Genomic DNA, 22,580 nt, shown 5'->3' on the forward strand with positions numbered 1-22,580 from the left:
GCATGCATGCATACATGCATACATACATACATGCATGCATGCATACGTGTCAATGTTCTTTTTTTCATTTTTTTTCCCATCCTCTAAAACACAATGGTAAAATGGATATACTTGGTAAAAAATGGACATTAATAAAACAACCTAAAAGAGTAAAAGTTCACAGCAAGGCCTGGATACAATGTATTTAATTGAACAGAAGGATGAACATAAAAATGAATGAGGTGTGAGTGTACTATTTGGGTGTTTGATAGTCAGCTTCTTTCATTTAGACCAGTGGGTGTTACTGTTTGCAATTTATTAATCCATCTATGCTCCATTAGTTTCCGCTGTCCACTGGTCCATCGGACTCCACATTCCAGACCTGAAACGATGAGGTTAGCGATGGGATGGGATTGAAAGTGTGTGTACAGGGTAGTGTGTAGGTCTGCTCGTTTGATGTGATATAGGTGTTGTTTGAGGCGTGTTTCTAGTGTGTGACTGGTTTCTCCTATGTAATGTTTATGACATTGTGTGCAGGTGATGATATAAACTATATTGGGGGTGGTCAGAGACAGGGGATCCTGAATGGGGGAGGAAGTGTGACTATGGGGGTTGTTGATGAATTTGCGGGGCTTAAAATGGAGTGTATGTGGCTGTGGGGGCTTGGGAGGTAAAGTGGAGAATGTGGAATGCACAAGGAGGTCCCCCAGGTTCCTGTTCCTTCTGAGTGCAGAGATGACCTGATGTGTTTGTAATGGGGGGTAGGATTGTTGTGTAGTGGTGAAGTTCTGTTTGAATTTATGGTGTAGTGGTTGGAGAGTATGTGAAAATGTAGTTATGAATGGGACTAGTGTTGTAGTGGTAGAGGAGCCGGTGGACTGTATAGAGTGAGAAGAAGAGTTGGAGAAGGGAGGACATAGAGGAGAGGGTAATGCGTGGGCCCCGTCCAGGTCCGTCCCTGTCCCCGCGCCAGAGAGAGGCCTCTGCTCCTGCTGCATGCTCTGATGTTGCTGGGGAGGAAAGCTAGGGCTGAGGTTAGGGTTAGAATTAGGGGTGGGAGGGTTAGGGGTGGGCGGCAGAGTGTCCGAGAGTATGTTGGTGGAAAGTGACCAGGTGGGGGAGAGAGAGGCCAGGGCATTGCTCTTGATTGTCCGCAAGAACCTTTTGCTATAACCTCTCCTACGGAGGACTGTGAAAAGTGTGTGTGTGGCCTGATTAAAATGTTCCCTATTTGATGAAATCCTGAAAAACCGAATGATTTGTGATTTGATGATTCCTGCAAAGGTGTGCTTTGGGTGGTAGCTGTGTTTGTGGAGTAGTGCGTGTGTGTCTGTGTCCTTAAAATATATTTTTGTCAGTAGTCGTTTATGTGTATGATCTATTGTATGAAAAAATACGGTGGTGTCCAGGAAGTTAATCTCTGTTGGATGAATGATGTGTTTGATGGTTATGGAAGCATGGTGTGTGTTCAAAATCTGTAAAAATGCATCAAACTGTTGTAAGGTGTGTGGCCAGAGCCCTATGATGTCATCTAAAAATCTGAAATACATGGTGGGTTGTAGTGGACACTTTGCCAAGGCCTCTCTCTCCCACTCACTCATGTAGATGTTTGCATAAGCGGGTGCAAATTTCTTGCCCATAGCCGTGCCCTCCATCTGTAAGTAGTGTTTGTTATTAAAGGTGAAATCATTGCAATTGAGACTGAGTTCTAATAGTTGTAAAATGGCATTGTCTGGTCTAGTGTTGTCCGGGTGTGTCTGGAAAAGATTTCTAACTGCCTGTAAACCAGTGGCTGTATGTATGTTGGTGTAAAGGCTGTCAATGTCTATGGTGAAAATGTATGTGTGTGGTGGCACGGCTATGGGCTTGATTTTTTCTAGGAAATCATATGTGTCTCTTAAATAACTGGCGTGTATAGTGGAGAGGGGGTTGAGGAAGTGGTCTATGTATTGTGCTATGTGGTAGGATTCACTGCTGCAGTCTGTATGTATGTATGTATGTATGTATGTATGCATGCATGTATGCATGCATGTATGCATGTATGCATGCATGTATGCATGTATGTATGTATGTATTTGGTTAAAATGGGTAAGGTTTTAAAAAAGGCAAAAGCATGCTCTGTTGCACTGGCCTAAAAGTGGGTCCTCTAAAACTGCTTCAACTTCTGAGAATGTGTGTTTGGTTCATTAGCCACCAGATGGCATACCTTATAAGTATGTATGTATGTCTGTATGTCTGTATGTATTTAAAAGGGGGGCTTTTTTGTAAAATCCCAGCCTACAATACCTTAATATATTTAAAATCCAAAGTAAGGTTACCAGTGAAGGGCAACCTGCCTATTCACTGGGGACTATGCAAGGCAGAGGCGTCCACCCCCCTGAGTCCAAGTTAGACTAGACCGCATACCTAATGTATGTATGTATGTATGTATGTATGTATGTATGTATGTATGTATGCATGTATGCATGTATGTATGTATGTATGTATGTATACTGTATGTATGGTTGGATGTATACTGTATGCACAGTAACCTACCAGACATTGTCAACTATGAGAACAGAGCCATCGGGCATCATGGGAAGGTAGGAGGAGTTATAGTTGGGGAGGATCTTCACGTCACTCACGCACACCTCCTCCTGAGAGCTGGCGTTCAGCACTGAGGAAGAGGAGGAAGACACAACACACCAAAAACAATCACACCTCCTCCTGAGAGCTGGCGTTCAGCACTGAGGAAGAGGAGGAAGACACAACACACCAAAAACAATCACACCTCCTCCTGAGAGCTGGCGTTCAGCACTGAGGAAGAGGAGGAAGACACAACAGACCAAAAACAATCACACCTCCTCCTGAGAGCTGGCGTTCAGCACTGAGGAAGAGGAGGAAGACACAACAGACCAAAAACAATCACACCTCCTCCTGAGAGCTGGCATTCAGCACTGAGGAAGAGGAGGAAGACACAACAGACCAAAAACAATCACACCTCCTCCTGAGAGCTGGCGTTCAGCACTGAGGAAGAGGAGGAAGACACAACACACCAAAAACAATCACACCTCCTCCTGAGAGCTGGCGTTCAACACTGAGGAAGAGGAGGAAGACACAACAGACCAAAAACAATCACACCTCCTCCTGAGAGCTGGCGTTCAGCACTGAGGAAGAGGAGGAAGACACAACAAACCAAAAACAATCAAATGGAATATACAAAACTTGTCTTCACTCGCTCGATAGAGAAAACCTTTACCTGAGATCAGATTCTAAAAATGTCTTCTACATCCCGACAGTTTTCTGAAAAAGCTATGTTTCTATGTCAGTCGTTCTTCGATTTTTCAAAAAATAGCAGACCTACAAGCTCGTAGCGCGCCACTCGGTGGCGCGCTATGAGCTTGTAGATCTGCTATTTTTCAATAGCTAAAGCTTAACATAATGCTAACACCAAAAGGGGTTCCCGACTTCCCGCCCAAAATGGGTTAAGGCAACCTTTTGGTCATGGACCTTGCTCAGGCATCTGTAAATTCTATCCTAGAAATGTGTAAATATTGTGAACATGTATTGCTTCTGTCAAGTGTTACGAGCTATTAGAACTACGTCACTTTTTTTAATTAATAAAATGTAATTTTGTCCAATCTGTATGTTCGTACAATATGAATTATACAATTTGAGTGGTTGTATTTTGTCGCCCTGCTACATTTAGATCATGTCAAAGGTCATGTCAGACCTAGACACATGCTCTGACTCAAATGTTGACCTGATGGCCAAGATTCAATTCATCCCCTAAGCAAGCAGGTAGGTTATATTAGCTCAATGGTAAAATGTCAAGTTCAAATACAGGGTAGAAGAGTAAAGTTACATAGTGCAGCTTTAATGCCAAATCTATAATAATGAAAACCCGAGATGTCAGCCCTACAAACACGTATACACCTCCAGTGCCGTTCTTATTATCAGTGCAACAGGAAAAAGGAGCATTCACCAATTTCCAACCTACCGTTATGTCCATATCATTGGTCCTTACTAATGCTCATTATGAAATACCAACGTTTCCAACCCATTCTGACCTGAGATCAGATTCTAAAAATGTCTTCTAAATCCTGACAGTTTTCTGAAAAAGCTATGTTTCTATGTCAGTCATCAGTCATTTTTCAAAAATAGCAGACCTACAAGCTCGTATCTGCTATTTTTCAATAGCTAAAGCATAACATAATGCTAACACCAAAAGGGGTTCCCGCCCAAAATGGGTTATTTGCCTCTGTGTCTCTCAGAGGAAGGCTGTGGACAGTTCAGGAACCTGCCTACTACAGTAGCAGTGAGCCAGTGACATACTGTAACTTATCTAGAAGATTTCAAACAAATTATAATAAATGAATTCAAGAACAATGAAATTAATCAGGATACCAAGAAGTACATATTGTACACCAGTGTTGTGCGAGAGAAACAAGTACCACGTCTATGAAAACAAGCCCGAAAAAAGTGACTATATGGCACTGAGAAGTTTTAAAAGGATCATCTTTGATGTACAGTCCAAAACCTGCACATGTTTGGATATGTACTAGCATGTTCATGCATATATATTTATTTATTTATTTATTGGTTCAGATCGTGTAGATTGTGTATATGGTGTATTTTGCCCTGCTACTAAATAGTAGGACTGGGGACTTTTTGTATTTATTCATAGGTACTGTAAGATGTATTCTGGATGTTGTATTTGCTGGTCCAAAATGTAACATTGACGATGTGGTATTGAAGTGTCATTGTATTTCTGCCTCTTGGCCAGTTCCCACTTGTAAAAGAGACGCAGTCTCAATGTGTTTTTACTGGTTAAATAAAGGTTAAATAAAAAAATAAAACAGGAGCACTTTAAACCTATATAATATACTGTACATCTGTTATTTGAAAATAGCCGATCTACAAGATCATAATGCATTGCGATGCGACGATAAGCAAAGTTCTACACTTTAGAAACAACCCCCCCCCCCCCCCAAAAAAACGCAACTACCAATATTTACAAGGAACCTTACAGAAAAGAAGCCCAGAGATGCTTATACTAAGCATACATGGCAACTTAAGCAGCAGGGGATGTAGCTTAGGGTGCGTTCGGAAATGTGCCCTGAACGCACTGGTGTGCTCTCTTGTCGTTCGTTTATTCAGTGCACTCGGTGCGTTGTCGTTCGAAAATCCAGTGCGCTGCGCACCGGGTGTGCCGAGTGCCCGCACTGAGCGACCCTACCCTGAAGCTGGGGTTGTCCGGTGTGATTGCGTCACAGCTGTGGTCGTTCGTAAATAAGGCACACTGAACGCACTCTGTGACGCCCACCACACTCAACAAACTGACCACATTCCCGGTGCGCATTTCCGAACGCACCCTTATTCAGAAGCCAGTCTGTGCAGAGCCATAGAGTAAGACAGAGTCACGACATTGAGGGAGCAAAAAAACAGCCCGGTCACTATGTAGAAAGAGCCGCCATTGGACTGGCCCCATGAAGTGAACGGAGTTGTCGTAACTACAGTCTTACCCTATGGCTCTGGCTCTGTGGGGACGTGCTCTGACACTTCACACTAGCCATAACCTTATAAGGAGTTCCCAATGCAGCTACGGCCAAATATAGAGTTTGTTGTGCGACGGCCCCTGTGCCTTTAAGGAATGTGTATGCTGTTCTGTGTCAGGCATGCTTAATCCAATGCCTTTGCAGTGCTGGATTGGGAGGGCGGAGCTGGCAATCTGCAGAATGGGAGACACCTGGCGAGTGTCCTCCCCAAACACTATAAGAGACCTGTTGTGTTAATTAATGTTCTGGTCTCTCCATTCCTCCTCAGGCAGGCTGCAGGAGCAGCCACATTAGGGCACCCTTGTTCTTGTTTATATTTGGTTAGTTGGGCAGCAGTTCCATGCCAGCTTTATTTGGAACGTCATAAATGAATTATTTAATTATGTTTTTCATTAATTATTAAATACATAAAAAATGTTTCTGCTTTAAACTCCGTCTGGTCTCCCCTCTTTGTTACAGTTGTCTAACTTCCATGTGTCGTCATGGCATCAGGCGCAAACATATCAGTCAGCTCCGTATATGGGCACAAAGGGGGATGCCCACATATGAGCCTATAACTGATGACATCAGGGATCTACATGTGCACAAATGGGAGAAGGACTGACAGATACTAAAACTATCACTAAGATGGATTATGCCCAAATATGGACATGCCTGATGTCAGAGCAAATGGGGCGCTGTGTTGTGAATGACGTCGCATTGCCCGTATACGGAGATGGCGACAGGGAGGGAAATAGTAGGCAGAATAGTTTGAAACTGCGTGTTTTCAGTATGTTCTTGACGTGCCGACGCTCAAATCACACCCGCCCCTCCAGCGTCTAGGGGCTCGCGACTCACTTTTAGGGCTCGCGACTTTATATTCCACGGCAGCCGAAATGACACTTCGACCACCTTGCAGTCTCCTTCCGCCCAACAAAGAGCTGGGCAAAATGACACTCCGACCTCGCGGTCTCCTCCCGCCCGACAAAGCGCTGGTCAAGCGTTGGGAACGCGAGCAGGCCAGCCTGAGGAAGCAGGTGGTGGAGGAGGACACGGAGGAGTGGCAGAGGTGTCCCGCGTTCTCCGGGCTGAAGAGGATCGGCGGGGTGGACCTGTCCTACATCAAGGGGGACGACGTCAACGCCTGCGCCCAGCTGGTGGTGCTGAGCTACCCGGACCTGAAGGTGCTCTACGAGGAGAGCCAGATGGTCACCCTCACCGCCCCCTACATCGCCGGCTTCCTGGCCTTCCGGGAGATACGGTACTTCCTGGAGGCCCTGCGGCGTCTGGAGAGGAGCCAGCCGGGTCTCCTGCCACAGGTGGTCTTTGTGGACGGGAACGGCCTCTTCCACTACCGGGAGTTCGGCCTGGCGTGTCACCTGGGCGTCCTGTCGGGACTGCCCTGCGTCGGCGTGGCCAAGAACCTGCTGCACGTGCAGGGCGTGGCCAGGGGCGCCGCGCACTCGTCGCGGATAGCCGGCCTGCGCAGCGGAGGGGACTCCTTCCCACTCACGGTGGACTCGGGGAAGGTGCTGGGCAAGGCCCTGCGCAGCTCCGACGGCAGCACCAAGCCGGTGTACGTGTCCCTGGGCCACAAGATCAGCCTGGACACGGCGGTACGCCTCACGCACCTGTGCTGCCGCTATCGAGTCCCCGACCCCATCAGGCAGGCCGACCTGCGCTCCAGGCGATACCTTCGTAAACACTTCCCATCTTGAAGTTCTACAATTTTTGCAGAACACGACTTCATTAGGACCCCAATGGAAATAAGCTCTTGAGCCTTAAAGTGTTTTATTTTAGATAAAATAGATAAATATCATTAAAAAAAAAACTAGGGCTGTCAAAGTAGGTAGATATTTATTTAGAAGATATATTCAGTGATTTCACTTAATTCAAATATCACTTCTTTTTTTGTTTTGTTGTGATAATCCTCCTTACTACAGAGTGTGCTGACCATATAAGGAGTTCCTCCCTGTCCCCAGTTAACTCCTGGGGGTCAAAAAACCTTAGGTTTCGTTTTTGGCTAGGTGGCAAAGCCTTCATCCAATCAGGATAGAGAGGGGCCTTCCGCCAATCATGATCGAGCGGGGGTGGGCCTTGGTTTGTGTGCTGTTGGCCTGGTGCGTGTCCCCCCACTGTAGTGGGGGGACACAAGATGTGCATGTGCACATCTTGTTACCGGGGCAGACCGGGGGGTTTTCCAAATCACTGAATGCTCCTTTAAATAAATAGCACTATATTCTGATTTTAATCATTGCTATATAGAGTGTTTGTTCAGTAACAGGGGTCTCCCTGTCTCTGCATCTCTGTATTAAACATACATTTTCAGATCTGGATACCAAGTTAATCGAACCAGGAGTGCGGACTCATGGGATTAAACAAGTTAAATTAGAAGTGATAATACAAATAATAAATGAGCGGATACAATTGGAACTTGAACACTATAAAATGTAACCTGATACATGGGTACAATCTCCTGATCGGCTGAAATTGGTGGTAACACACCTGGAAATATATGTTCTGTTTATTAACCCATTTTGGGGCGGGAACCCCTTTTGGTGTTTTAAATATTATGTTATAATTTAGCTATTCAAAAATAGCAGATCTACAAGCTCATAGCGCGCCACCGAGTGGCGCGCTACGAGCTTGTAGGTCTGCTATTTTTGAAAAATCGTGAAAATGCGGCACAAATCTTTGAATATATATTCTTTCAGAAGACTTTTTTTTTTATTTCGACGTCAGGTCTGAATGGGTTAAAGGGCCTGAGAGACAGGGAGATGACTTGTACTGAACAAACAAGTTATAGCAACGATTACTATCAGAATATAGCGCTTTAACTTTTTAACATTTTGTTTTAACCAAAAAACAAACAAACCAAAAAAAATTGATTGGAGGGGATAAATATTGTATATGCATATGTATTATAAAAAACTAGAGCTGTCAACGTTGACACGTAAATAACACAAATAATAACACTGTTGTATTATTGCCACAGCCACTAATCATCAGTGCAAAAAAATGGTAAATGGTGCATTTATATAGATAGCGCTTTTATCCAATTGCTTTACATAGATTACATTCACCCACATTCATACAAGATGGAAGAGGAAACCATCCAAGACACCAAGCTGCCCATCGGGAGCAATTAGGGGCTCAGAGTCTTGCTCAAGGACACTTCAACACTAACTCTGAGGGATCGAACTGGGAAGCTTGCTGTTCCCGTCCGACTGCTCTACCGGCCACTGCCACCCAAAAACGGAGGGCATTTGGCATACCAGTACTTTAGGACAGGGCTCTGTGGCCCTCCTCATTTACCAAGGTTGTTCGGACCGAAAAACAGGGGTATACGCCGAGATCGGCACAATTGTCGGCATTCATCAATCTATCGCCACGTTGACTTGAGCGTACACCGTGCGGCCCGCTCAAAGCTCATGTCTATAGCCTGAGGACGTGTAGGTCAGGGTTTCTCAAAGTGCGGGCCATGAAGAAAGTCCAGGGGTGTCTCATGAATCCTTTGATAAGCTTATAGAGGGTATGCGCGTGACATCATCATCATACCCGGAAGTTATGCGGGAATGCCTACTGAGTGCCAAAAAACTACTTTCTGGCCTTGACAGCCCATACATACAAACAGAAAAGTCCTATTTGATTGCATTAAACGACGTTAAACGACATTAAACTCACTTTGCCAAGTCACTTTTCCACTCGATTTGCCATTCACTTTATGCATGCGCATACCCTCTATAGGCCACGCCAGTTTGCGATGCAGCATTATGTGGCAATCTGAGAGGCATTACAAAATTATCCAGCAGACAATATTCAATTAAAATTATGTAAACAATGCCATTTATCTTATGTAGCTAAGTAAGTATCCCTAACATAAATAGGTAGTTGTAATTACAGCATTAACAGGTGACACAATTACAAGCATTTAAAACGGGGAGATATTAAAAATCTATTGGGTTGAAGAATGCTTAATCAGTCACCCAAATAAACCAGGAGCTTAACCCATTTTGACCTGAGATCAGATTCTAAAAATGTCTTCTACATCCTGACAGTTTTCTGAAAAAGCTATGTTTCTAATGTCAGTCGTTCTTCGATTTTTCAAAAATAGCAGACCTACAAGCTTGTAGATCTGCTATTTTTCAATAGCTAAAGCATAACAATGCTAACACCAAAAGGGGTTCCCGCCCAACATGGGTTAAAGCTTTAACAGTTATTTAGATGTCTCAACATTTTGGCTTCATTAGGACCTACACCTACAGCAAGCGCAAGCGCTTGCGAGAGGATTTTCATTGTGCAAAAAGCAACGCACAGACATCTCCAGGGCGCACGCACGAGACATATAATCGGTGCTGGGTGAAATTGATATTCAAAACATATTCCAATCATGAAGGGAGTCGGGGGTTTATTCTCATTTCCACAAAATGGTACAGTAATAACATGTTTTAATGTTGGAAAGTGTGGAGTTGAATCCGAGTACATCTTCCACCACAAGCCAGAATGACCTGTTGTCTGAGTGGCTCGACCAATAGTTAGTGCCAATGGTCTTTTGGCAAAATCCGAACCAGGCCCACCTATTTTCATTAAGAATGCTGAGGTTTGCCAAACCAATTAAACTAAAAAGTTTAAATTGACTCAGTGAAAGATGAATAAAACATGTTTTGGGCCATCTCTCACCATCGAAACCCCTCAGCTTTTTCAAGAAAAACGGTCTGAGTGGCCTTTTTGCAAATGGAATCAATGTTGGCATCAAAAGTCATTTCGTCATCTAGGAGGATGGTGCCAAGTATTGGCTTACTGTCTCCATGACAGGGCAGGACAGGAGGGGAGAGGTGAAGAGAAGAGAACAGAACAGAACATGAAACAAATGGGTCATCGCGATAAAAGATAATACAGAATGGAAGATTGGGAGAATTCAGCAATGCACACCAGAGACATGGACAGGGAGGGACATAGAAACACAGGGAGGGAGGGACAGGGAGGGACATAGAAACACAGGCAGGGAGGGACAGGGAGAGACAGGGAGGGACATAGAAACACAGGGAGGCACAGACAGGGAGAGACAGGGAGGGACATAGAAACACAGGGAGGCACAGACAGGGAGAGACAGGGAGGGACATAGAAACACAGGGAGGCACAGACAGGGAGAGAGAGACAGACAAATAGGGAGGGAGGGACGATGCCAGATAGAGGGTATGCGTGTGACATCATCGTACCTGGAAGTTATGCGGGAACGCCCACTGAGTGGCAAACAACTACTTTCTGGCCTTGACAGCCCATTCATCCAAACAGAAAAGTCCTGTCTGATTGCATTAAACAATGTTAAACTCACCAACATTGCAGCTGAACGAAAAGCTTGAATTATCCTCTTTCTATAGTCTGCAAAGTTTTTGTTTCATGAAAATCCACCATAGAAACGTTATGAGCTACTTTCTGTCAAGAAATGCCCTGCATTTGATTATTTTTCTAAGTGTCAGAGTTTGGAAGTGCTTGTTTTCAATAACACAACATTTTGCTGCCTCCTGCATTATGTGACATTTAGAAACAGGACGGTTGAGTGATTTCCAACGAGCGCTTCCAAACTCCAACACTCCATGTTTTGCCACTCAGTCTAGATGAGGGGAGCGTGTCCTGATGGGGAAATCATGCATGTGCATACTCTCTATTGCTGTCCGAACTTTCCAAAATACACTTAATATTTTGGATAATATTGTAGGCCTACATATAGACCATACATAGACCATGCCACTCTAAAACGGCAAAACTTCACATTTGACCTTGAAAACACTTACAAAGAATGTTCCACTAACGTTTAATGATTTAGGAGGGTATTAGGACCAATACAAACGACAGGTATATCACATTATTATTGCACATTTTATTTGGGTCTGGGCACTTTTTTTATTGATTTTTTGCTGGACTGGACTAATGTCGACCTGATTGTCGGGCTCTAACACAGTGATTCCCAATCTGGGGGTCCCAGATTGTTTACACTTAGCTTAATTTGAAACATAGTTTTCTCACTCAACATTAAGAAAAATCACACCCGTGTGAAGTGAGTGGTGCACTCCGTGTGGGGGTTCCCGGGGGGGGGGGGGGGGGGGTGGTGGGGTTCCAGACCCACAGGAACGCACCCAGGGTGCCGGCCCGGTTCCGGCGAGCCGCCCCACGTCCGAAACGGTTGAGAATTGACAGAGTTACCGTGTGCCGGTCCCTCTACTGTACTGTACTGTCACTGTACTGTACTGGCACACCGGAAATCATCATATATACAGTTAATATGTGCGTGTGTGTGTGTTAGGTTGCACACAGGTGGTGAAAAACAACCATGCTGTTTTCGTGATCATACCCAGCCAGCCAGCTACCCACACTCAAAAAATCACACCCGTGTGAACTGAGTGGTGTAATATAGCCTGTCTGACGTAATGAAATCATGTCTGACGTAATGAAATCACACCCGGGTGAACAGGGTGAACATAGCAACCATGCTCATTTTTTCTGCACTAACAAAGCCAGTTGTAATGAAATCACACCCGGGTGAACAGGGTGAACATAGCAACCATGCTCATTTTTTCTGCACTAACAAAGCCCGTTCGCAGGAGTGGTTTACACCACTCAAAAACCAACAACATACAGACAGTATAAGTGTATGGTATCTGGCCATTTAATATGCATCTGTGGAACTGAGTCAAACTAATGTAATGCCTACAATTCCAAGTGCTTGTCAGGATGGGGGGGTCCCCGGTTCAAATATGATTATCTTTGAATACAAAGAAGAAGAAGCGCTGCCGTGGTCCGTGTGGTTATAATAACTGTAACCAGGTGCTGGTTGGCGAGGGTTCGATAATAGAACAATCACACCAGTCCTGTGTGAAGTGAGGGGCGCTCTTGTCGTCGTACATCATCCAATAAAAAATGTAATACTTCTTCATGAATTTGTCAACTTGTGTTATTATCTTTTAACCGTGATACAATTTACAGTTTTAAAAAAACTAATCCTTTCACCATGATCATGTAAGATGACAACTGAATTTATGTGCCCCAAGCTGAACAGTTGCACTGTTTGGAAAGCTGATTTTCTCAGACACATAATGACGTAAATTATCCATTCATTGGCAGTGGCATGTAATGTTTGTGTTAGGACAAAATAGCCGATGTGCTCGTCCACAGATGACATAAATTCTACTTTCATTGTCAATGGCATTTAATGTTTGTGTTGCCACAAAAAGCCGATTTGTTCAGACACACATGATGTAAATTCTCCTCTCATTGTCAATGGCAAATGTGACACGAGTTAAGGACAAAAAGCTGTAGGAGAGGCTGGGCGCCCCTCAAAAACAGAAGGACATCCAAGGCACTCTGTTTCAGTCCAGTATAAAAGGCTTGACAGCCGAAACACGTTGGTCGTTTATTTTAATGCTCTTTGTCGAGCTGATGCCATCCAAATAAAGGCCTTTTTATACTTGACTGCAACAGAGTGCCTTGGATCTCCATCTGTTTTGTCATGATTATCTTTGACTTTGGGAGTCACGGAATGAAAAGTTTAGAAACCCTTTCCTCTAAGGAAGAGGAAGGACAGGTGGGACCACCAGAGGGTAGGGGGGGGGTCTAAGATGTAGAGGACTTGGACAAGAAGACAGGACAAAGTTTTGGGTCTGTGATCGTGTTAGAGTACTATTGTGTTTAACCCATAACCCATTTTGACCTGGGAACGATTCTATAAATGTCTTCTAAATCCTGACAGTTGAAAAAGCTATGTTTCTATGTCAGTCGTTCTTCGATTTTTCGCCACTTGGTGGCGCGCTATGAGCTTGTAGATCTGCTATTTTTCAATAGCTAAAGCATAACATAATGCTAACACCAAAAGGGGTTCCCGCCCAAAATGGGTTAAAACAATTTGAGCTTTTCCTTCTGAAACTAAGGTAATGGGCTGGCATCACACATAAATAACTAACTACAACAACAAAGTGGTAGCTCCTTACCTCATGTGTCACGAGCAATTAAATAAATGGGAGGGATAGATTATGGTACAAAATCTCTCACATTTAGTATATTTTTGTTTACACATCCTTAGTTACTGAGAGAGAGAGAGAGAGAGAGAGAGAACCTGTCCCAATACACTTCTGTTGCAAACAAAGAATATTAAATATTCAATCATATATTGCCAAATCCAAAACCAGACCAGCCCAGAGGAGATAGTGGTTCCTAAAACCACATGATAGGGACAGAGTTGTAACTCGTGTCCCCCCTAGTCAACATGTGACCCAACAAGGGACTAGGGATGGGACAATATGAAAATTACACGTCACGATTATTGTGACCAAAATAATTGCGATTTACAATATTATCGCGATAATCAAAATAAGCTCAAAATTATTCAAAATAAGCTCAAAATTATTTTAAATGCCACTTTTGTTAACCACTTGAGCCCCAGCAGCATCCCTATTCTGGGGAGCGTTTGCCAAAAATAGCAGATCTACAAGGTCACAACGTGTCGCATTGTGAGCTTGTAGATCGGCAATGCTTGTCAATGATTTGGTAGAGAGTGGGGAAAAAAAGACTATCAAGTGCGTTCTTTGTAGGTCTGTTTTACCAATTAGAGGGTTTTAAGTGGTACCAGATATGCAGCTCGTCAAAATAAAGGTGAATTGATCGTATTGCATGACGGAGGAAAATTTCACGATAAATTAAATGAAAATGGGAGGGTATCCTTGACATTGATGTAACCATTGCTCTAGCCGTCTAGCGCACTGGTTCTCAAAGGTTGGGTGGTGGACTATCAGGGTTCCTTGAGGGGCCTTTACGGGCCTGTAAACTCTTAACCCATTTTGACCTGAGATCAGATTCTAAAAACGTCTTCTACATCCTGACAGTTTTCTGAAAAAGCTGTTTCTATGTCAGTCGTTCTTAGATTTTTCAAAAATAGCAGACCTACAAGCTCGTAGCGCGCCACTCGGTGAGCTTGTAGATCTGCTATTTTTCAATAGCTAAAGCATAACATAATGCCAACACCAAAAGGGGTTTCCGCCCAGAATGGGTTAAGTGGTCAAATTTAATTTTGAAACCAAAAACGCCTGAGAACGACTCCGCTCTTAGCGGAGCCACAGTTTGAGCCGGAAGGCGTCCACGCCGTTCAGGTAGTACCTGAACAGCCGCTTGTCTCGGACGAAGCCCAGGTTCTCGTAGAGCTTGAGGGCCGACCCGTTGGTGGTCTCCGTCTCCAGGACCACCTCGTCGCAGTCGCCCTCCACCATGGCGTAGACCGACTTCTTCACCAGCGCGGTGGCGACGCCTCTCCGCCGGTGCCCGCCGTCCACGGCCAGCATGGCGATGTAGCCGCGGCGGACCGCTCCCCTGTGCGTGTCCAGCTTGCACACGATGGCGCCGACGCACTCCCGCTCCGCCGTCATGGCCAGGAAGCAGAGCTGGGGCCAGTTGTGGATGAAGTACCTGTACGTGTAGATGGAGTAAGGCTCGGACAGGGCCTTGGTGATCAGCGCCATGATCCATGGCATCTGCAGCTCCGACTCGTAGCCGACGTAGCGGATCTCGCGGGTCCGGCTCTCGTCCGTCGTCTCTTCCGGAGAACCTTTCGGTTTCAGGTCCAGTCTCGCCAGCTCTGCCGCGAGGTGCGTCCCGACGTCGTGGTGGCAGTCCTCGCTGCTCGGTGGTGTCCCTTCCTCGGTGACATTGCTCCGTTCAATGTCATCTTCGGATGGTCTGGTAGTGTTTTCGGGACGGGTCTTTGTGCCCTGGTGGCTGTCAGTATCCCGAGGGGTCCAGGGGCCGACGACCGCCTGCGACTCCTTCCCGGTAACACGGTGCATCTGCCCTCCCTCCCAGGACTCCGTGCCAACCCCACGCCCGGGGAAGGGAGTGACTTCGGCCAGGGTTGGAGGCAAAGCGCTGCTGCTGGGTTCAGTCATCGCTGTAGCCATCCCACCACATTGAGGTGGGAGATTTGATGATTATCTCACGTGGGGTGGAGGTCTTCACTGACACGAGTCACTCGAGCGCATATAAATCCACGGTTCACTGAAGCGTTGCAGGTTTCATCTGTGACGTTTTGGTGTTACTTCACCGTGATTTCCCCAGCTGTCCCATACATGGGCATAATGTGACATCAGAAACCGTTGCCTGACAATGCCTGTTTGTGCTGACCTCTTGCATGTCCATATTTGGGCAGAATCCGTGCTCCCTATCGCCCGACTGCCACGGACACTAAACCTGATCTTTATAAATGCTTGCTTGTTGCTGCGTGAGGAGACCGTGAGGGCTGAGCGACATGACGAGTAATGTCTTGCAGAGAAACAGCGAGTTGAGAAAACAGGCTTGAAAAGGTTCACTTCTGTGGACTCTTAACATTACACCTAGCTACATTTAAAATCAATAACACTGTTATTTCAAACTCTATATGAAGATAGCAGATCACAATATGGCAAAATGCAATGCACTGTGACCTTGTAGATGGGCTATTTTTGCACGTGACCGTTGTACAGCAAAGTAAAATACAGGGCTTTTAATCAGATAAACAGTTTTTCATGTTGTTTTGTTGAAATAGGGGAATGAAAATTTCATTCCCCTATTTCAACAAAACGACATGAAAAACTGATCATTGAGAACCAAGATTTTGTTTGATATTTAATATCAAATAATGGTTCTCAATGATTCGAGTAATTTACACATCCTAACTGGGTCTAATTTTTTTCCCCGTTCTGAATTTCCCTGAAATGCTTTGAGTGGTGCAGCCGCACCAATGCACAGCTTTGTGTGTATGTGTGTCTGTCTGTCCGTCTGTTTGAGAACGAAATGTCCGTGACGTCATGTTGTTGACATCATCAGATGTCATCATTGTGATGAAAGGCATTTCACACAAGTGTGATTTTTTTTAAATTGCGTCAAATAAGAACTGTGTCCCAAAAAATAAACAAATGATCCCAGCGGTTAGATATGGATATGAAGAATCAACTGACGGCGAGAAAACGCTAATGTACTGCCGCCAAAATAGTCAAATCTTCCACACAACAGCTCTAAGGTATATTAATGACATAGTAAAATGTTGAAAATGAGTGGAATGCCCCTTTAAGTTCTGAATGTTTTACCATTGAACTAATCCCCTGAGCTAAATGTCTCAATCGAAGAGCAGAGAGACCACATCAATTGTAGAAGTTATATTGTATTAACCCATGTTGACCTGAGATCAGATTCTAAAAATGTCTTCTACATCCTGACAGTTTTCTGAAAAAAATGTTTCTATGTCGTTCTTCGATTTTTCAAAAATAGCAGACCTACAAGCTCGTAGCGCGCCACTCGGTGGCGCGCTACGAGCTTGTAGATCTGCTATTTTTCAATAGCTAAAGCATAACATAATGCTAACACCAAAATGGGTTAACAATGAAATTGTATTCATTATGAAAAAGTGACATACAGTACTGTAGTGCCACTTTAAGTTGCTTACTGGTTCCGAATGTCAGTTTTGATATATATATTTGGTCAATGGCCCAGATCCAACATAAACACAAATGCCTACACATTAAAATGTAACTAAATTATTATAACTGGCCCCAAGGGAACCATTTGAGTCCAACTGGCACACTCCTGGAGCTTAAATGAACACTGGGGATTTGACTGTGCAATAAGGCAAGGCTCTTGCGGTTCAGGGAAGGTCTTTGTCAATCCTTGACCAAACAACTACTGAACTTGAACATGCATTCTCTCTCTCTCTCTCTCTCAAGAGTCTCTCTCTCTCTGAGCTGTAGTTATCAGCACAGCTGTGCTCTCAGTTGGAACCGCAGCACACCAAACATCATGTGAGGGCGTATAATGTACAACATGAGGTCTTTACATAAGCATTCAATGCCCTTCCCTGTGTCACATCATTTGTCACAGTCTACTCTCTCTCTCTCTCTCCAGATCGCACTGGGTGGAGGGAGTCTCTAATCAGGGGTTCTTAACCCATTTAGGCCTGACCTCGAAATTTAAAGAAATTCTTCTAAATCCTCCAGTTTTCTGAAAAAAATATTTTCACGATTTTTAAAAAATAGCAGACCTACAAGCTCGTAGCGCGCCACTCGGTGGCGCGCTACGAGCTTGTAGATCTGCTATTTTTCAATAGCTAAATTATAACAATGTTTAAAACACCAAAAGGGGGCAAAAGGAGCCAAATGTACACTAAATGTTATATACGTATATAGTATATTATTATATAGCATCACAATTGGTTTAGCCACTTACAGTGCATCGGCTATTTGAAAATAAAAAAAAAAGAAAAAAAAACAGCCCGTCCACAGGATTTATAAAAATGCTTCTATCTCACTCACTTATTTTCCTTGATTTTGGTAAAAAATAATAATAATAATAATTTAAAAAAAAAAAGAAATTATATATATATATATATATATATATATATATATATATATATATATAGGCCTATATATTAATACTACTTTTTCCCTTTTTTTCAATCCATAGGGATTGAAACATCTAGTTCTATTAGCTATATATATATATATATATATATATATACACCGATAACTAAAGAGAACATTTATGATTTTGACCATACAATGTTTCCACCCAACGTCAGCCTCTCTCTCTCTCTCTCTCTCTCTGAGCCCCACAGTTCACACTGGGTGGAGTGTGAGTCACTTATAATCTCCGTCTCTTGCTGTGTTCTGGCTCCACACACACACACACACACACACACAGCGTTACTCAACCAAGGGGATTAACAGCCCGGGTTTGGACCAGCAGACATCCTGACAGGGCCATGGATAACGCACCTGGCACAACTCTAATTGGGGGGCTGCTAACGATCGATAATATCCTTTAAGCCATTGTTCCGTCAATTACTCTTTCTATTAACCCATTAACCCATTTAGGCCTGACGTCGAAATAAATAAAAAAGTCTTCTGAAAGAATATATATTCAAAGATTTGTGCCGCATTTTCACGATTTGTCAAAAATAGCAGACCTACAAGCTCATAGCGCGCCACTCGGTGGCACGCTATGAGCTTGTAGATCTGCTATTTTTCAATAGCTAAAGCATAACATAATGCTTAGTTAGAAAACCAAAAGGGGTTCCCGCCCAAAATGGTTTAACCCTTTAAGACCTGAGGCTGAAGATACAAATGGTCCAAAAATGACACAGATGCTTTCCCGGTTTCAATCTGCTAATTGGAGCTTCTTAGTGATTGTTCTGTCAATTATCCTTTGATTAATCAAATAATCGAGAAACGCGTTCTGATAGTGATGATAGAGTGTTTGTTCAGTAACATGAGTCTGTCTGGAAGTCAGGAAAGAGTCCTCACACAGACACACGACACAGATTAAACAGGTGGAATTGGAAGTGACATATATGTGTGTAGCTGATAAATGGGCACTCTTTCCTGATTGGTTGAAATTGACAACCCACCTGGAAATGTATTTTCGAAATTAAAAAAAAATCTTCTAAATTCTGACTATAACTCATAAATAACTCATGTTTCTGTATCAGTGGTGCTCAATATTTCATGTCAAGGACCCCAAAAATGTAATTGGCCACTGACCCCCATCTGAAAATATGTTGTTCCAGGGACTCCCCAGAAGCAAAGTTCTGAAAAAAATATTCCAAATTTGCACCACATTTTCACAATTTTTCAAAAATAGCAGACCTACAAGCTCGTAGCTCGCCACTCGGTGGCGCGCTATGAGCTTGTAGATCTGCTATTTTTCAATAGCTAAAGTATAACATAATGCTTAGTTAAAACACCCCAAAAAAAAAGGGGTTCCTGCCCAAAATGGGTTAAAGAGCTGGAGAAACAGGGATAGGACCCCTTTTACTGAACAGACACACTATAGCAACCATTAATATCAGAATACGTTTAACGATATCACGTACCCTAATACAAACAAATGATATGAAATATCAGACAGCGGAAGAACAGGATTATTTGGGGATGAATTTGAGTGTGATGATGTAATTGAAAAACACGCCGTACACACGCGCACCGTTCCGCACACGTCCACCGATTTGGCCCAATTCCGCTGTGGCATTATTATCCACTGGCGTTGGCTGCATGCCCGACAGGCTGTGTGTGTGTGTGTGTGTGTGTGTGTGTGTGTGTGTGTGTGTGTGTGTGTGTGTGTGTGTGTGTGTGTGTTGGGGGGGGGGGGGGGGGGGGAGGGAGGGAGGGAGAGGTACCACTGTGTGATTACATTATGTGGATTAAGTGATTAAAGTGGCAGGATCTAAGTGGATTTTGTCACATCAAAAAAATAGTTTTGGCTAGTTAGTGTGGTTTTTTTTCATGTGGTTAAAAACAAGGGTTTTTCGAGGTCGTTAATATAATAGTATGTAGCATGCCACACACATGCCACTCAGCCCCGCCATCCCACCACCAGGACAATAATCTTCCAGATTAAATATCAAACGTGCTTGATCATTATCAGTTTGGCATCTCTGAGCAGATTATAGGAGGTTTTAAGATTGGATCTTGGAACCCATCACACTACTACATAATCACCTCCGATCAGCCTAAAAAACAGGGAACGCCAGGTCAGGTATAGGTTGTTGTGGGCCAGCAAGGTTTCGGAATTCGCCAATCAGGATGGAATCATTACTAAATTCACCGATCGCTGTGTGTCTGTCCTATTCCGGGTCACCAGTGAAATGCATGTTGGGACGGCTTCCGGGTCACCAGTGAAATGCATGTTGGGACGGACACAGATTAATAGTGGGACACACTTTTCCGCATAACAGACCCACACGGGGAAATTCCGCGTAACAGACCCACACGGGGAAAACAACTCGGACGGGGCATGTTAACGTGAACACACGCGCTGTTTCGACACCACACTGAACATCATTTGCTGTTCATATATTCAGAACGGGTAAGGACTAGTATGAAAAATCTGACAAACATGATTATAGAGATACTGTGCGTGATGTTTGCAACACAATCGGAGTAATATCTACCTACAGTATAGGGTTCAGGGTGCATCTTTCTCCAGTCCTACCTTTGATGATGGTCAGGTGTTTTCCAGAGACGGTCAGTTGTTGACATTTAACGGTCGGTGGTGGTAGAACACTCAGAGTGGTGCTGACTACAGACAGACAGACAGACAGACAGACAGAGGGGGGACAGACAGAGGGGGGACAGACAGACAGACAGAGGGGGAACAGACAGACAGACAGACAGACAGACAGACAGACAGACAGACAGACAGACAGACAGACAGACAGACAGACAGACAGACAGACAGACAGACGGGGGACAGACAGACAGACAGACAGACAGACAGACAGACAGACAGACAGACAGACAGACAGACAGACAGACAGACAGACAGACAGACAGAGGGGGGACAGACAGACAGACAGACAGACAGAGGGGGGACAGACAGACAGAGGGGGGACAGACAGACAGACAGACAGACAGACAGACAGACAGACAGACAGACAGACAGACAGACAGACAGACAGACAGACAGACAGACAGACAGACAGACAGACAGACAGACAGACAGACAGAGGGGGGACAGACAGACAGACAGACAGAGGGGGGACAGACAGACAGAGGGGGGACAGACAGACAGACAGACAGAGGGGGGACAGACAGACAGAGGGGGGACAGACAGACAGACAGACAGACAGACAGACAGACGGGGGACAGACACAGAGAGACACAGAGAGAGAGAGGAGTAGATTATGTTTTATTAATTTGCACAACCTACAGTATAGTAATGTAAAAGCATCATGAAAATATTAAACCGTGCATAGTGCAGAGAGACAAAAAACACCCATATGGCCGTCTTTGTGGCTTGTACCTAAATCATAATAATTGTTTCATAATTATACAATGTAATTATCTGTAATTAGTGCAACATCCGCATTCACAACGATTACTTCAGAAAGGAAGGAATGAAAGTTTTCTAATCTTTCGTCTCTGTGTGTGTGTGCGTGCGTGCGTGCGTGCGTGCGTGCGTGCGTGCGTGCGTGCGTGCGTGCGTTTCATGTGGGAGAATCATGATCTTTTAGTTCCATAACACAAATATAACTGATATCTATTCATGTGTTCTTGTATCAATCAAGTTCACCGCAAAAAGCCTGTTTTCAGCTACACATTCAAACAACATAAAGATTATAAATTAAAATGTCGGCTAAAACCGACAACATCGTCTCTGTCGGTGTCCAAAACGGTCACTTTTCAGGATTTATATTCAAAAGTAGCAATATAGCAGATCTACAAGCTCGAAACGTGTCGATTCACGTTGCGCTTCGAGCTTGTAGATCCGCTACTTGAGCGACGCAGTAGAATGATCCAGTAGGGCGTTAACCCATTCTGGACGGGAAACCGTTTTTGGTGTTTTAACTAAGCATTATGTTATACTTTAGCTATTGAAAAATAGCAGATCTACAAGCTCATAGCGCGCCACCGAGTGGCGCACTATGAACTTGTAGGTCTGCTATTTTTGAAAAATCGTAAAAATGCGGCACAAATCTTTGAATAGGTATATATTCTTTCAGAGCGAACCTTTTTTTTATTTCGACGTCAGGCCTACATTTATGAAAAAAAATCACACCCGTGTGAACTGAGTGGTGTAAGGCCTGTCTGACGTAATGAAATCATGTCTGACGTAATGAAATCACACCCGGGTGAACAGGGTGAACATAGCAACCATGCTAATTTTTTCTGCACAGACTAACAAAGCCAGTTGTAGGAGTGGTTTACACCACTCAATCACACCCGGGTGAACAGGGTGAACATAGCAACCATGCTCATTTTTTCTGCACTAACAAAGCCAGTTGTAGGAGTGGTTTACACCACTCAAAAATAAACTAAAGTTAGTACATGGAGATAAGAGGTTTAACGCCTGACAACAACGATATATTATTTTGATATTGGTATCAATGTGAACATTGACGTACTGATGTGATGAGCGATTAACCCATTCTGACCTGAGATCAGATTCTAAAAATGTCTTCTACATCCTGACAGTTTTCTGAAAAAGCTATGTTTCTATGTCAGTCGTTCTTCGATTTTTCAAAAATAGCAGACCTACAAGCTCGTAGCTTGTAGATCTGCTATTTTTCAATAGCTA

The 22,580-nt window shown here is 44.0% G+C and overlaps 3 protein-coding genes across 3 annotated transcripts in view; 1 reads left to right on the forward strand and 2 right to left on the reverse strand.

Moving 5' to 3' along the window:
- LOC306914203 (trafficking protein particle complex subunit 14-like) overlaps window positions 1-22,580 on the reverse strand; it is a 60,935-nt gene that overhangs the window by 25,590 nt on the left and 12,765 nt on the right. Inside the window, exons 5-6 of the mRNA XM_079491182.1 lie at window positions 20,496-20,582; window positions 2,515-2,635 (exon numbers count right to left, since the gene is read on the reverse strand). Coding sequence (XP_079347308.1) covers window positions 2,515-2,635; window positions 20,496-20,582 — 208 coding nt within the window. The remainder of the gene's footprint in view (window positions 1-2,514; window positions 2,636-20,495; window positions 20,583-22,580) is intronic.
- LOC306913769 (endonuclease V-like) lies at window positions 6,392-7,213 on the forward strand (the record flags this gene model as incomplete). The annotated part of the gene is made up of 1 exon (XM_079490582.1): window positions 6,392-7,213. The coding sequence occupies one exon, from the start codon at window positions 6,392-6,394 to the stop codon at window positions 7,211-7,213; it is 822 nt and encodes a 273-aa protein (XP_079346708.1).
- Window positions 14,591-15,424, reverse strand: LOC306913770 (N-alpha-acetyltransferase 30-like; the record flags this gene model as incomplete). Its single annotated transcript, XM_079490583.1, has 1 exon — window positions 14,591-15,424. One exon carries the CDS (start codon window positions 15,422-15,424, stop codon window positions 14,591-14,593), a length of 834 nt encoding a protein of 277 aa, XP_079346709.1.

The sequence above is a fragment of the Electrona antarctica genome (assembly GCF_951216825.1).
Source record: "Electrona antarctica genome assembly, chromosome: 21".
NCBI lineage: Eukaryota > Metazoa > Chordata > Actinopteri > Myctophiformes > Myctophidae > Electrona > Electrona antarctica.